This window comes from Artibeus jamaicensis, unplaced genomic scaffold, assembly GCF_021234435.1.
Source record: "Artibeus jamaicensis isolate MK-2021 breed Jamaican fruit bat unplaced genomic scaffold, CSHL_Jam_final contig_477, whole genome shotgun sequence".
Taxonomy (NCBI): domain Eukaryota; kingdom Metazoa; phylum Chordata; class Mammalia; order Chiroptera; family Phyllostomidae; genus Artibeus; species Artibeus jamaicensis.
In genome coordinates, this window is record NW_026521854.1 from 8,165,913 (window position 1) to 8,180,535 (window position 14,623).

Sequence of the window (14,623 nt, forward strand, 5' to 3'; positions counted from 1 at the left end):
CTAGGATGAGGGTCAGGATTTCTGCTCCTTCAGCAACCATGGAGCATCTTTTAGAGCAAGGGAGTGACTGGGTGGGTGGCAGTAGAATGGAGAGGGACGTGGGTGAGCAAGGTGGGGTCTACTTGAGAGGCTGGGGCTGGGCCAAGGTGCGTAGAGTGAGGAGAGGGTTGGAGGGCCGGGCCTCGCTGCTCTGTCTGATCCCTCCCTCACCTCCCTAGCAGGACAAAGCTCCACTCCTCTCCCTGTCTACCACTGCCTTTGCTCTCTCTCTCTTTCTCTCTCTCTCTCTGTGTATGTGTGTGTGTGTGTGTGTGTGTGTGTGTGTGTGTGTGTTCCCTGACCAGACCATGAGGCTCCATTCTATGGCAGCAGGGACTGGCTTGCTCACCTGGGAAACTGGGAGCCTAGCTAGGTGCCTGGACGGAGAGGATCCCAGGCTCTATAGAAGAGCACTGGGAGGCTGAGGATGCCATCCACAGAGGGAAGTCAGGGGAGGTAGGAAGCTGACCTGACTCGGCTTGGGGGAGCCTGGGAGTCTTCGGCACAACACCGCCTAGTGGCCAGGACCACCTGAATCCTGGCTGTGTGCTCTCTTAAGGGATGGTGTAATGTTGGGTCAGGGATCAGAAGAGAGCAGAGATATTGGAACCCTGGGGTGGCTGATGTAGGAAAGGAATTTTGGAAAGGCATACTTGGGGAAGGATGGGAGCACTGTGGGCAGTGGGTGTACTGCTGTGTATTGGCCCTTACTACTGAGCCATTGTCCCTGTGAGTTTCTTCAGGGCCTTGCTCAGGGTGCGTTCATCGTGTGGAGGAAGGAAAGACAGAATGGAGCAAGGCTGTTCTCTGAGACACCTGGAGTAGCCATGTCCAGGGAGGGCTGTGAGTGGGCCTCGGCCACTTTTGATCTTAAGCATCATTTTCAGAAGAAAGTACTAGAATCTGCTCCCTGCTCTGCCTAGGTTGCCTGGGCAAGGTCCTGGGAGCTCCTGATCACCCAGCCCTTCCAATGCCATCCACCGGCCTTCTGTATGACTGCATTTGACCCCATGCCCCTCCTCCCCAAAACACCCATCCCAGTCCCTCTGGGACCCCCACTTCCCTGGTGTTTCCCTGACAGTGGTATCTCCTTTCATCTCTACCGTGTGTCTCTCCAGCACTTCAACACAGTGCTCCTCAGCCTTGGTGTCTCCTGTCCCCTTGGGTAGGCTCAGCTGAGGCAGTGGCCACCTCCCTGCTCTTGCAGTTATGTGTCTGACCTCGTCCTCTCTTTTCCACATAGCACTCGGCACCCTCTGTGTGCATTGTCATTGCCAGTGATACTCTCCTGGCAGGGCTGGGGGAGGACTCTCCTTATTCACTGCTGCACCTTCACTGAGCCCTGTGCCTGGGACTAGGCAGGGGCTCAGTAGATGTCACTTGAGTGGCAATGAAATTTCCACCTCGATGACCCACAGGGGCACCGGAGAGAAACACATTTAAAGGTGAACTGTCATTCCTCTCCCTTTCTCTGTTGGTTTCCACTCAGTGAATTACTGCATTCCTTGGGCCTCGTCTGCCAGGAGGACTGCAGCCATCTCCTCCTGAGCTCCTCCTTGCCCTGCCCTCCTGTCCCCGCTTCTGTGAAGCTGAGTGAATGTTCAGGTCACCTTCTCCTGTGCACATTTGCTCAGGTCGCCTTCAGGATGTCATTCCTGACTTCTCAGCAAGGCATTTACAGACCTTGTCATCTTACTTTGTCTACCCTTCCTGCCTGACTGAAACTGTGCTGGGTGACCCGGCGTCCCTGCCTGCCCCACTGCCCCAGCTCTGGAGGCCTTGGCTGTGTCTCCTGCTCTCATACCCCTTGGCACCTTGTGCTATAGCCCACTGTGCTCTGTAGCTCTGGGCTCAGTCTGCCCACCTGTGTCCTTTTCCTGAGCCCCAGAGCTTCACCCCACCTGCTTTTGTGTTCTCCACACCTCCTCAAAATGTGAGAGTGTTTGTTGAGTGAGAGAATGAATGAATTCACAAGTGTACAAGTTGAGAACTGGTGAATCCAAAGGCAGACAACCCTTTCAGGAAGTTTTCTGTGAAGGATAGGGGGAGGCGGTAGCCTGAGGTGGAACTGGGATGGGGGGGACACTTCTGGTGCTAGCACACATTTTCACATGGAGCTGTGGAAGGAGAATGATGAAGGAGAGAACAGGACTTGAAACAGCCAGCGCTTACCTGTGTCAGTCTCCGGGGATGGAGATGTTCGCCCTTATTTTCCAAAAGAAGAAACCAAGGCACCAAGAGGCTGCTGTTTTCTGTAGTGTTCCAGTGGTGGGTTAGGACTCAAGTCCACATTTGTCTGGTGGTGCCAGTGACCTCTAACCCTGCATCCTGTGTCAGGACAGTGTTAGGACGAGCTCTGTTTCTCCCTCACTTCTATTCCTGGTAGATAAGGCTGAGAGTGACAGTTTCCCTAGAGCACTGAGGTTTTCACACCTTGATTCTGTGTTCTAATCCTTCTTGGCCTTTCTGGTCCCTCCTAATGGCTTCTAGCCCTGAACTCCTTCCAGTGGTCTTGTTTATTGTGATATTTCATTGCTCACCTAAACTTTCATCAGTGGTTCTATTAGTCCTTGGTTCTCCTTGGGAGACTGTAGGTCTCCCCCACCACACACAATGTCAAGTCCCCACTGCAGGCCCTGCATTCTGTGTGGGTTGGAAGAGTCCTGTGCTGATTGATGGGCATATGTTTTTAGCTTGTCTCTGGTCATGGGGTCATATGGGTCCCTGTGGAGAATAGCGTATTTTCTTTCAGATCCTTCTTGTGCTTCTCCCTTTTCCTTTTCTGTCCTATTTACGGAAGCAGTGTGTGCTAATGTAGAACCCTGGAGAGCTCAGAAAGTCATGAGGAGGCCAGCGGCTTACCAGTCAGAAGCCCTGGTAGTGCAAGCTGTCTCTTTAACCACATTTAGATCCACATGAATTTGATCACCTTGTGCTTACCATCCCGGTCATAACTGTGGGAGCTGGTTCAGGCCCTCTCTCACCAGCAAATATCTAACAGTCATACCCTACTCATAAGCGTTCTGCCTGTACCGTTTTTACTGCCGTTTGGTTTTCCATTTAGTGGAGACTGCAGTTCATTATTGGCTTCACCAGTCCTCAGAGGTTTTCAGTCTTTCACTGTCACTGCAGTCACACCCTCAAGCTGGGCAAACTGATGAAACCCTCTTGCACTTCCCGCTCTTGTAATTTCTTCAGGAGGAGACCTTACAGTACTGGGAGGCTGTCCACACAGGTGTCTGTGTGTGCATAAGTGAGTGTGCTTCAGAGAAATGCTAATTTTTATTGTTTGACGGAAGGTGATCCAGGTGGTGATAAAGCTGCTCTTTGTTTATCATATGTGACTGAGAAGCAGCTGGTACCTTAGGATCCTTGCCAGACCAGAAACACATCAGATGTTGGTCTTTAATTATGTAAAAGTTTAAACACAATAAAAGTCATGGAAAGAGTTTAATGAGCTCCTTTTTACCCACCACCCATTTGCCAAAGAGGCCAAAGTATTGCAAATCTCTGTACCTGTGTATCTCCTGACTTCCCCATGTTAATTTTTATTTTCAGGTTTTTTAAGTCTTAGAAATCGTATTGCAATATGCATCTCTTAACAGTTAAGACTGTGTTTTTTACATAACTACATTGCTGTATGACACCTCACAAAATTCATGTTCCTTAGTGCTGTCCGATACCCAGTCCACATTCAAATGTCCCTGACTGTCTAAAAATATCACTTTGCATTTGGTTGTGAGGTCTCCTAAGTAATTTTTTTTTAATTTTGAAATTTCGAGATGATTGTACAATAGATTTATATACAGTTGCAAGAAATAATGCAGAGACATCTGTGTATTCTTTACCTACTTTCCTCCGGTGGTAATGTCTTGGAGATCTCTAGTACACCGTGACAACCAAAACATGGACATCACTACAGCCAGGTGGTAACACCTATGTATACTGTCACAACCAAAACATTGACATTGCCACAGTCAAGTGCAGAACAGTTCTGTCTCCACAGGAATGCTGCCGTTGCCCTTTCATAGCCACTCCCACTTCCCTCCCACCCCACCCCTTCCTTAACCCTTTGCTGTTCATTTCTATCATTTCAGTATTTTAATAATGTTATATAATGTAATTATACAGTATGTACCCTTGGGAGATTAGCCTTTTCAATTAGCACAATTCTCTGGAGCTTATTGGAGATTGTTGCATGTATCAGCAGTTTGTTCCTTTTCATGCCATGCAGTATTCCATGAGACCACAGTTCATTTAACCAATCCCACTGAAGGACATCAGGGGTGTTTCCAGTTTGGGTGATAATAAATAAAGCTGCACTAAGCGTTTGAGTAAATCATGACTAAGTCTTCCTGTCTCAGGATGAAGACCCAAAACAGTTGCTGGGTCGTGTGATAGTTGCATGTTTAGTTTTTGTTTTAAGAAACTGCAAAGTTTTCCAGAGTAGCTGTGCCTTTTTACATTTTCTCTAGCAGTGTACCAGCCATCCAGTTTCTCTGCCTACCCTCCAATATTGCTGTATTAGCCATTCTGATAGGTGTGTGCTGGCATCTCACTGTGGTTTTAATCTGCATTTCCCTGATGGCTGACAATATGGTGGCCGTCTTTTCTGTGCTTATCTCTGTTCTCTTTGGTGAACTGTTCCTCATGTTCTTTGCCCATATTCCTATTGAACCGTTTGGTTTTTTTAATATTTTATTTATTTATTTTTAGAGAGAGAGGAAGGGAGGGAGAAAGAGAGGGAGAGAAACATCAGTGTGCTATTGCCTCTTACATATCCCCTCCCCCACCACCCCACTGGGGACCTAGCTGCAACCCAGACAAGTGCCCCGACTGGAAATCCGGCAACCGACCCTTTGGTTCATAGGCTGGCACTCAAACCACCGAGCCACACCAGCCAGGGCTTTTTTTCTCTCTCTCTTTAAAGGTTTCATAAGTACTCACATTGAAACTTATTGAAACATTTTTTTAATTTTTAAAAGATTTTATTTATTTATTTTTAGAGAGGGGGGACTGTTTGCTTTTTAGCTTTTGAGTTTTGTGAATTGTTTATATATTCCAGATACTAGTTCTTTGTCAGATATATGATTTGAAAGCATTTTCTTTTTTAAAGATTTTATTTATTTATTTTCAGAGAGAGGGGAAGGGAGAAAAGGAAACGGTGTGTGGTTGCCTCTCACATGCTGAGTATTGAACCGGCGACCCTTTGGTTCCCAGCCTACGCTCAGTCCACTGAGCCACACCAGCCAGGGCTGAAAGCATTTTCTTCCAGTCCTTAGCTTGTCTTTTCATCCTCTTATTAGGGTCTTTCTCAGAGTAAACATTTTAAGTTTTGATGCGATTCAATTTATCAATTTGACTTTTGGTATCAAGTATAAGAATGCTCTGCCTGACCTCTGATCCTGAATATCTTCACCTATATTTTTTCCTAAAAGTCTTCTAGTTTGACATTGAAGCCTGTTAAACATTTGGAGTTAGTAATTTTTGTGTAAAGTGGGAGTTCTGTTGAGTCCCATTTTCTTCCTTGGTTGGATGTCTGGTTGCTCTAGCAACCATCTGTTCAACCATTTGTTGAACAGGCATCTTTCCTCCTGAATGGCTTTTACATCTTTGTCAGGAGTCAGTTGGACACATCCATGCAGGTCTGTCTCTGGGCTCTCTATTCTGTCCCATAGCTCTGTGTGTCTGGCTCTCCATCAGTGTCACACTGATTATTATAGCTTTATAACAAGGCTTGGAATTGGGTAGAGTGATTCCTCCTACTTTATTTTTCTTTTTCAAAATTGTTTTATTCATCTTGGTTTCTTTGCCTTTCTGTTTACGTTTTAGAATAATTTTATTGCTGTCTACAAAGAAGCTTCCTGGAGTTTGGTAGGAATTGAGTTAGTCCTGACTATGAGGGTGTACACATTTTGCACACTTTGTTGCATTGACCTTCAGAAAGACCTGTTGGTTTATCTTCCCACCAGCAGGACACAAGATGTGTGTTTCCACCTTGGCCTACCCTGTGGAGAACCTCTCCAATCTGATGACAAGCATCGGCATTTTACTTCATTTTATTTTTGCAATATATAAATTGAACATTTCCCCCTAAGTTTCTGCATCTTTTTTTCTGAATTGCCTTTCTCTTATTCTTTGCTCATCTTTTAATTGGCAAGTCTGCCTTATTCCTTGAGCTTTATAAAAGCTCTTTCTCACATTCAAGTGTTTCCTTCTCTTGGTAACGCTTACCTTAGCTGTGGTTTGGGAAGCTTTGATTGGGCAATCAGAGAGGGCTGTCAGTTCCAGGAAGGTTTGGATGCCCCAGGGTTTCCTGATAGTTTTTGAGTGGTATTAAGTCCCAGTGTCCCACCTGCAGAATGTAGCTGGGCATGCAGCCTAGTTGCAGCAAGGGGAACTCTTTCTAAGCGGAAGGCAAAACTGCAAGGATTACCAAGCAAGCACTTCTCCAGGCCTTGTTTTTGCATCAGTGTCTGGGTTTCCACAAAAGAACTAGACTACAATGTCTTTGGTGTTACTTGGCAACAGCATTGAGCGCACCGATTATGGGCTGTCAGTTTTCCTAGGGAGATAGCAGACTGTGTTAGTTTTTGAGTCAGTGTATGTGCTCAAGCTGTGTCTTGCATTTTGACCTCATCTGTTGAATAAAATGCACCATCATGTGATCACGTGTGGATTTTCTTGGGTGAGAAGAGCAGGAGGTTGTGCTGTGGCCCAGCACCTGGCTGTCTCATGCCAGCTGTGTTTTTGCAAGGGACACAGTAGCTTAAGGCCACACGGCCTGGGTGCTCCTCTGGCTCTATCACTCATTGGCTGTGTGACCCTCAGTCCCCCCACCTGTAATTTGGGGCTACAACACTACCTGCTCATAGCATTGTTGGCAGGACTATGTGAGATGCAGGGCAGGAAACCATGAATGCTCAATAAGTATGATTCACTATTTATCAGAATAATGAATTACAGGTACTTTTCTAAAAGTTTTACAGTGAAAACTAATTTGCTTTAAAAATGTCATTTTGAACCGAGCAAGGTCAGCAGTTGTTGCTTTGTTTTGCATGAGATGGCATACCTCTGGCAGACTGGGATTTGTCCTGGTTGCAGACAAAGATTTAGGATTCCTACTATAGAAGAAAGGATCAGAGGTGGGTGGACTCAATCCTGGGGAGGTTAGGAATTGCTAGAACCCCAATTGTCAGAGGGTTTTTCCTCCAAAAAGGTTCTGCTGTGCCCTCATCTCCAGCATTAAAATTGCTTTAACTCACTTGTTTTTTAAGTCCTCCCAACAGAAGGATGTGAACTTGTTCTCCGATGTGCCCTCTCCTTTCCCCCAATTCTAAATTGCATCTGGGCTGGAAGAACTTTTTATGTTCTCTTAGTATTTTCAAACATGAAGGCAGCTTCCAGTCAAGATGATGACATAAATAAACATGGTACTTAGAACCTCCCACAACCACATCAAAATTATAACTAAACTACAGAGCAGTCATTACATAGAACCGCCTGAAATCTAGCTGCATAGCTGTCCTATAACTAAGGATATGAAGAAGCAGCCACATTGAGACTATAGGAGGTGTGGAATGGGGTCATCTTACACCCACATGTGGTGGTTAAAAATTAGGAGGGATATCTCAGCCTCAGAGGCCTCCTGATTGGCTAAGGGTCCAAGCCCAAATCAGGCCCCCCAGCCCAGGGTTTCAGTGCCAGGAAGAGAAGTCCTTATAACTTATGGCTGTAAAAATCAGCTGAGAATGTGGTGAGTGAGATGGAGGGCTCCTGGAGCCCCAGGCAGTTCCTCTTAAAAGGCCTGCACAAAACTTACTTGGACTCACTTGTTCTGAACTCCACTGCTGGGGCAGCAACTCAGAAGGCACCAGGGACATATGGAGAGGAACTAAATTGTCTGGCATCAGGGTAAGAACTGGATGGGAAGCTTTATCCCAGACAAAGGTGCTGGCAGAGGCTATTGTTTGTTTGCTGAGCCTTCCCTGCATAGAGCTGGCAGGTGGGCACCATACTTGAGTCTTCATCAACCTAGCTAATACTGTTTGCCCAACCCTGGTGATTCCCTGAGTCCTGACCCGACCCAACTTGTGGGCCCAAATGGTCTGTCTTGGCTAATACTGCTGACTTTCCTAAAATCTCTCAACAAGCAGCATCTGGCCTCTCTGAACCCTGTACCTCTTGCTAAGTGGCCTGAGGCTTGGCACTAGTGGCAGCCAGCCTTAGTACACAGCTTGGCCTCTCTTGGGTACCTTCAAGCCCAGCACAAATAGCAGCCATCTGTAGATTGCTTTGTAGGTCATGCCAGGTGGCCCCGGACAAGGCGCAGACTATGGCTGACTTGGCCTGAACTTCCCGGGAGGCTCCAGAGCCAGTGCACCTGGTGGACAGCTTTAGACCACACTGAAGCACCATCCAACCGCCTCCATGAGCAACAAAGTTAAGGGGTGGACTTGGTGGGTACCTTAGCCCTGCTGAAGTCAGTTCTGCTCAATGGGGTCAGCCCCTGTACAGCAGATGTCCACTGTGGTTGCATCCAGTTCTCACAGCCTGTTGGCCTGGGGATAAATCCCTTCCATTGATGTGTCAGTAGCAATCAAGGCTCAACTGTAACAGGAAGGTGCACACAGCCCACACAGTAGGAGGCACATCTAGACACCCAGCTCAGGTGACTGGGGAGGCTGCACTACTGGCCCTATAGGACACCTACTACATAAGACCCCTATACTAAGACCAGGAGACATAGCAGCTCTACCTAACACATAGAAATAAACACAAGGAGGCAGCCAAATGAGGAAACAAACAAATATGTCCCCAATGAAATAACAGAACAAAACTCCAGAAAAAGAACGAAACAAAATGGACACAAGCAATCTGTCAGTTACAGAGTTCAAAACACTACTTATAAGGATGCTTGATAAACTTAGGGGAAGAGTGGAAGAACTTAGAACACCAATGAAGAGGTGAGAAACATAAAAATGGGGATAGAAAACATAAAAAACAACCAGTCAGAAATGAAGAATACACTAACTGAAGTGAGGACTACATTACAGGGAATCAATAATACAGTAGATGAACTAGAGGATCAAACCAGCAATTTGGCAGAGAACGGAGCAGAAAACACCCAATGAGAACAGCAAGAAGAAAAAAGAAACCAAAAAGTGAGGGTCATGTAAGGAACCACTGGGACAACTTGAAGTATACCAACATTTTCACCATGGGGTTGTCAGAAAAAGACTGAGAACAAGAAATTGCTGGGGGTGGGCGGCTGGTATGGGGATAAAAGACAGAAAACTGTACTTGAACAACAATTAAAATTAAAAAAAGAAAAAGAAAAATTTAAAAATTAAAAAAAAAGAAATTGAAAACATATTTGAAAAAAAAAATGATCGAAAACTTCCCTATCCTGGTGAAGGAAATAGACATGTAAGTCCAGAAAGTGTAGAGTGTCCCAAACAAGATGAACCTAAAGAAACCCACACCAAGACACATCATAATTAAAATGCCAAAGGTAAGAGACAAAGAATCTTTAAAGCATCAAGAAAAAAGCAGTTACTAAAAAGGGAGTTCCCATAAGACTCTCAGCTGATTTCTCAACAGAAACTTTGTAGGCCGGAAGCAGTTGGCAAGAAGTATTCAAAGTGAGAAAAAGCAAGGACCTACAGTCAAAATTACTCTACCCAGCACAGCTATCATTTAGAAGCAAAATACAGATAAAGAGCTGCCCAGATGAGAAAAAGGTAAAGGAGTTCATCACCACCAAATTAGTATTACAAGAAATGTTAAAAGGTCTTCTTTAAGACAAATGAGCAAGTCTGGCTGGTGTGGCTCAGTGGATTGAGCGCTGACCTGTGAACCAAAGAAGAAGCAGCAAAAATAATAAATAAATAAAATATAAAAAAATAAATAAAATAATATGTATCAATAATTACTTTAAATGAAAATGGGTTAAATGCTCCACTCAGAAGAAGTGGAGGCCAAATGAATGATGAAACAAGACCCTTACACAGGCTGTCTGTGAGAGACTCACTTCAGAACGAAGGATACACACAGACCAAAAGGGATGGAAAAAGACATTTCATGAAAATGGAAACAAAAAATCTGGGATTGTAATACTTAGAGCAGGCAAATAGACTTTTATTTTTTTAATGTTTTATTTTCAGAGAGAGGGGAAGGGAAGGAGAAAAACATCACTTGCTTGCCTTTTACACACCCCCAACTGGGGGGCCTGGCCTGCAACCCAGTCAGTCCTGTGTCCTCATAGGGAATCAGACCTGTGACTTCTTGGTTCGCAGGTTGGTGCTCAATCCCCTGAGCCACACCAACCAGGGTTCAAGATAGACTTTAAAACAAAGGTTATAACAAGAGACAGAGAAGGACCAAACAATTCCACTTCTGGGTATTTATCTGAAACCCAAAACACTAAATCAAAAAGACATATATATTCATATGTTTATTGTAGCATTACTTAAAATGCCAAGATATGGAAGCTAAGTGTCAAACAGATAAATGGCTAAAGAAGTAGAGCATATATACGATGGAATATGATTCAGCCATAAAAAGTGAAATCTTGCCATTGGAACAACATGGATTGCTCTAGATTGTATTGTACTGAGCAAAGTAAGTCAAAGACAAATGCCAGATGATTTCATTTGTGTGTGGTATCTAAAAAAAACAAAAGCAAGCAGAACAGAAACAGACTCATAGATTCAGAGAACATTTTGACAGTTGCCAGATGGGAGGAGGTTGAGGGGGATGGGTGAAAAAAAATAAAGGGATCTAGAAGTACAAATTGATAGTTACAGAATAGTCATGGGGATATAAAGAGGGAATATAAAAAAAAAGAGGGAATATAGTCAGTAATATTGTAATAACTATATGGTGTCAGATGGGTACTGAATTTATTGAAGTGGTCATTTTGTAAATTACAAATTTCTAATCGTGTACACCTGAAACTAATATAATATTGTATGTCAACTGTAATTAAAAATAAAAATTATTTTTAAAAAGGCAAAAGCAATTAAAAGGTTGAATTGAAACCTACTGAAGCTCATCAGTAATTCAGAAATTGCTGAGTTGAAGGTGGCATTTTAGTACAGCAGGCTGGTGAAGGAGAACGCCATTCCCGGCTGGCTCCGTCTTGCTTCCATTCTTGAAGCCATCACCAAGCCTTTTGCAGGCTTTCACACCAAAAGCCTTGTCCCCTGGTGTGTTCTCTTTGCCCTGGGGGTGGCCCTGGGCTTGCTTTGGGGTCAGACGTGGGCAGCTGAGAGGGCTTTGTCTCTGTAGCTTTGATGTATTCTCTGGGAACTGCTGTCCCATTGGCCACCTGGTTGTGACCGAGGTTTCTGGCCACACAGACTGCCCATCATTTGAGAGACTCATGGCATTGGCAGCATGTGTCTTCAGCTTTGTTGCATATATAGCAACATTACTTTAAATGAAAACGGGTTAAATGCTCCACTCAAAAGAGCCCACTGTATTTTGGGTAGTTTGCAGGTGTGACCACCGTGCCTGTGAGGAAGCAGTGTGCTAAGAGGAAGTGCCAGTTAGACCTGGTGTTTCCCTTCTTTCCCCCTCTTCTGCTTTTCCAGTAGCTGAAATACGTGTAGTTAAATTCAAACCTCTATTTGCTTCATTGCTCCAGCTTGCCCAAGTTAATTCCCAGTTAGGGGTGGCAGAGGCACCCTCTGATTTCCGCCAGTTGAGATGATTTGGAGCTGACACCTGGCCCTAGACTGTTGAAGGGGTCAGCCCTCAGCAAAGGTGGGTGGTGTTTTGGGTCTGGTGGCTTCAGACACTTTTCTGAACTCTTCAGGGTCTTATTTCTCATCGATCATGGATCATGGATCATGTAGGTCAGAAGCATTTGCAAAGTTTGAGACAGCTGTTAGCCCTGTCTGCCCTAAATACTGTAACTTTTTTCACTGGACTCAGTAGCTTGGAAACCTTTCTTGCCATGAAATCTTAAAAAACAAAATAAAACATGAGAAATACACTTCAGACCTGTGCTTCTCTGATTTTTGGCAGGAAGGAGACCTTTGCTTTCATAGTGGGGCCTCTGGGTTTGTGCATTCCACTCCAGTGAGTCAGTGGCAAATGATGTGCTGTATTGGCCTGACCACTGTCACCTTGAGTGAGAGAGGACAAACTGCCTGCTTGTCTTTGCTTCCTCTGTCAGCCTTACTCCTCTGGGGAGATGGGTGTGTTTTGAAAGCATGTGGAGTTTAAAACCTAGGGGGCCACACAGTGTGATGATGGACACTGCTGCCTAAGGTCATAAGGAACTAAGGGTGACAGCCCTCCCCAGAGACTGTGTCAGGCAAGGGCTCCGGGCAGGCAGCTGATGCAGCAGCATGCTTTCTCCTGAGTCCTCATTGGTGGTGTCATCACCTTTTCTTTCTCAATCCCTTACTCATCATCTGCCAGCCTTTCTTGCTTAGTTTTTCTTGTTTTTGCTTAGTGTTTTCTGCCTTTTCAGGATTTCCCCTTTTTTTCTTCCCTTTTTCTTTGTGTTTTAACATTGTTCCCTTTCAGATCTCTATGCTTTTTTTTCTGTTTTCCTTCTGCAGGGGTATTGTTCTTAGTACTTCGCTTCTTCATATGTTGGCTGGTGCTGGCACCCTGCCCCCCACCCAAGAAGCTGACCATAATCCGGGCATTATTTTTGACCTGAAGTGACTTTACGGCACAGCGTTTACAAGTGTTTCACTGGTTTAAATCCAGTGATTATAACTGGAAGGAAGGAACCCACCTCCCCCAGTCTTATTTGTTATGAGAAGCCACACAGTAATATTCAAAGACTTTTTAATAAATATTGTAACCCCACCCTTCATCCAGTCCTCATCTTTCCCACTTTCTTTTTTTTAGCTGTGTTTACATCTCTTCTGTGTGATCATATATGTAATGGGGTCATCTTCATGTTTCTTTGCTCACTGAATCAACAGAAGGTTCACATATTGCTTTCCTTCCTGCACGCAGTAAAACACCAACACATATTAGCCTTTATAGCCCACATGTCACTGGCTGCTTAATTCCTTCCCAGCTGCCACCTCCCCCACTTGCCATCTTCCCACTGGGGTATGGCTCACAGGAAGAGTGGTTCTGCATGTGGTGGAAAGTGCAGAGGCTCAGCTGCCAACCAGGCTGGATCCAGGTGTGGTCTTGACTTGCCACATGACACTGGACAAGGCAGTTAATAGCAATGTCTTGGAGATCTAATGGACAGAATGTGGGGTGTCTGGTGCTGAGCTGAGGGCTTTGAAATTCCTGCCTAGCACAGTGGGAGCGGTCAGTAGCCAGCACTCTTCTAGCGGGGGCTAGTCATTGTGCACTTCTACGTAGTCCTTTGGGCGGGTGCGGGCGAAACCTGGGGCTGGGAAACTGGTCTGAAGCTTGTGTGTCTGGTGATTCATGATGATGTAGAGACTCCTGTGCTGATTCTGGAGCTAGAGGATGGTCTCAGAGCTTAAGGGTGTGTTTCTCTGAATTCTGACACATTGAATCCCACTATTCTTCAATGGAAGTTGACCCTGTGCTGTCACTCCTGCCTGAACACCCATGTTGATGATGCAGAAATTGGGACTTACTAAAGAACATTAGCATTTCCTTTTTCTAAGTTGAGTAAGTGTAGTATCTGTGTCTGAAATAAACTGTAGTCTGTGTATAGAGGACATTTAAAGAGCTTATGTTTTATTTTTTACTATCGCATATTTTAGTAATGACACAATTGAGGGGTGTGTCCACTTTTAACCACTATCTGTTTTTTTTTAAGATTTCATTTTTAAAATTTTTACAGAGAGGGGAAGGGAGAGAGAATGAAAGAGAAGCGTCAGTGAGTAAGAGAAATATAAGTTGGTTGCTTTTCACACATGCCTCAACCAGGGACCAGGCCCACAACCCAGGCATGTGCCCTGACCAGGAATTGAACTGGCGACCTTTCTGTTTTGGGATGACACTCAACCAGGCCATACTCATCAGGGCGACTTTTAACCAATATCTGGTTTTGTTTACAGATTCCCACTGGAAATCCATTATATGAATCTTATTACAAGCAGGTGAGTTTCACTGGTATTTTTTTGACTGGAACAGAATGAGTGACCCAGAAAGCCACAGGCCCTGTATTGAAGCCTAGTGCAACCTCTGGTTCCTTTCTTTCTCTGGATTATCAGCCCCAGTTAGTGTGGTGGGTGTTGCCTTACCTGCTGCCCTGCTTCCTGAAGCGGCATCTGTGTTGCTCCCCCATTGCAGGTAGACCCAGCATACACAGGGAGAGTTGGAGCCAGTGAAGCCGCACTTTTTCTAAAGAAGTCTGGGCTCTCAGACATTATCCTTGGGAAGGTAGGTCAAGACTGAGGGTGATTTCTGTGGTCGCCCTTGGGGCTCCCTTGGCAGGTAGAAGGCTGCCCTCTGCAGACCCCTCTTCTTGGGGACAGGCCTCCTGGGGAGTGGGTGGGCCACTGCCAATTTCTCAGGGATATAATCAATTGGTGGGTCCACAAGCTCTGGTGGCAGCTTCCACCTGCTGCTTAGGTAGCAGATAAGAGGCCAGAGCATTTAGGGGTCTCGACAGTTTATATAT

At 45.2% G+C, this 14,623-nt stretch overlaps 1 protein-coding gene across 11 annotated transcripts in view; it reads left to right on the forward strand.

The window, feature by feature from the left end:
- The window catches only part of EPS15L1 (epidermal growth factor receptor pathway substrate 15 like 1), a 97,031-nt gene that overhangs the window by 13,217 nt on the left and 69,191 nt on the right, over window positions 1-14,623 (forward strand). For 9 of the 11 annotated variants that reach the window (XM_053668078.1, XM_037141932.2, XM_053668080.1 and 6 more), the window contains exons 2-3: window positions 14,058-14,099; window positions 14,293-14,382. In XM_053668078.1, coding sequence (XP_053524053.1) covers window positions 14,058-14,099; window positions 14,293-14,382 — 132 coding nt within the window. Of the gene's footprint in view, window positions 1-14,057; window positions 14,100-14,292; window positions 14,383-14,623 lie in introns of those variants that run through there. The other 2 variants (XM_053668079.1, XM_053668082.1) reach the window with 2 other exon arrangements.